We start from the raw sequence: 1,642 nt of genomic DNA, 5'->3' as shown, positions 1-1,642 counted from the left end.
TAAACATTTCTAAAGACAATGTGTCAGACCCATACCTCAGAAGAACAGAGTGAGCCAACATATTGGGGGAGAGATCTTAGAAGATTTTATTACCAAGCCTCTATTAAGTGCCAGACACTTTGCTGGGCATCTCACATGCTTAATTTAATTCTGTAACACCTTATGAGCTTCTGTGTTGTATAGTCATCTTATAAAGGAAAAATTATTAAGTAATTTTTAGTTGACATTAATATTTATATTAACCTTATAATTATATATATAATTACATATGATGTTACTTATGTATAATATATTCTGTAATTATATAATAAGATAATTTTATATTGTGTAATGTGTTAACATTTAGTTAACATTAACCAACTATTAGGTAATTTTTCAGGGCCACGCAGTTCTGAGTTAATAGACCAAATCAAATGAAACGCCATAGCCTATGTCCTCTCCACTCTGCTGTGCTTTCTTTTCTGGGCTTTTAAATTTCCTGATGGGCATTTTTATCATCAGCATATTTTGTTTAGAAAAATGCAGTTACTTTTCTTTTAAAACACTAAATTACATCTCATACATCTTTCTGTTCCCTTTTCTCCCTCTTGATTACTCTGTTTCCCCGAAACTAAGACCTAACTGGAAAATAAGCCCTAGCATTTTCAGGGTGCTTGTAATATAAGCCCTATCCCAAAATAAGGCCTAGTGAAGATCATCAGCCAGACATGACTGTATTTGAATAAATGTAGATTTTTGTACATGAATAAATGAATAAAATGCATCTTTTGGAGCAAAAAATAATATAAGACTTGGTCTTATTTTCGGGGAAACACAGTAGGTGTCAAAATGGGAGCATATGTTTTGAGCAAGTTTTAAAAAGTTATTATAATTAGACGTTTGTGCTAGTGTTTCTGGGCAAGTATTTCAGTGATGGCCTAGATCCAAGTGGAATAGTTCTTGGCGTTTGTAAAAATGGAAGTGGGCCAGGGGAAGTAAGTGGCAGTAATTTACAGAGTGTTCAGTTTGGAGATGGTAGTTAAAACCATGAGATAGTTTCTATGGGGATCTGAGTACCTAAAATAAGTGAGCATAGGATCACACTTCATCTTGTATTTTAATCTTTTATGTCAGAACACACGGTTAGGAAGGATTGTGTCCCTGTTTGTATCACTTCAGGAAGCTGTGAAGTGTATGCTCATCCATTGTTAGAGTAAGTAGTGGATGATATTAAGTATGTGGCCAAGAAAGCCACAGCTCATAGAAAAAGCGAAGAATTTTAATCCAATGGGCTTAAAGTTCTTTGATGTTTCAAGGTTTCTTTCCCTTTTTTTCTTCTACCCACAGGAACCACTGTATCTCTGGAAACAACTAATAGTCTCTTGGATTTATTGTGTTACTATGGTGACCAAGAGCCCTCAGCTGATTATCATTTTCAACCAAGTGAAAAATCAGAAGAGCTGGTAATGGCTTTTGACAATAATTTTTAAAGTTTCTTTTGGTAGTAACACCTCTAAGTTAGTCAGGTTCTTCTGTGTTAAGGTAGTGGAGATTTCTTGAGGTGTGGTATGGTACAGTAGCTTTGATAAAAAGTGGTGTGGAGGAAGAGAGAGATTTAAGCAATTGTTTTAACCTTTCCCTTCTTAAAAATATTTTGTCCTTG

At 34.5% G+C, this 1,642-nt stretch overlaps 1 protein-coding gene across 1 annotated transcript in view; it reads left to right on the top strand.

The window, feature by feature from the left end:
• Positions 1-1,326: 1,326 nt before the first annotated feature.
• The window catches only part of LOC109375923 (pentatricopeptide repeat domain-containing protein 3, mitochondrial-like), a gene marked incomplete at its 5' end in the record, with an annotated part of 24,584 nt that continues 24,268 nt past the window's right edge, over positions 1,327-1,642 (top strand). Inside the window, one exon of the mRNA XM_019631498.1 lies at positions 1,327-1,442. Coding sequence (XP_019487043.1) covers positions 1,327-1,442 — 116 coding nt within the window. The remainder of the gene's footprint in view (positions 1,443-1,642) is intronic.

The sequence above is a fragment of the Hipposideros armiger genome, unplaced genomic scaffold (genome assembly GCF_001890085.2).
Source record: "Hipposideros armiger isolate ML-2016 unplaced genomic scaffold, ASM189008v1 scaffold_1003, whole genome shotgun sequence".
Taxonomy (NCBI): domain Eukaryota; kingdom Metazoa; phylum Chordata; class Mammalia; order Chiroptera; family Hipposideridae; genus Hipposideros; species Hipposideros armiger.
The sequence above is the reverse complement of the archived record's forward strand: the minus strand, read 5'-3'. Positions and strand labels throughout refer to the sequence as shown.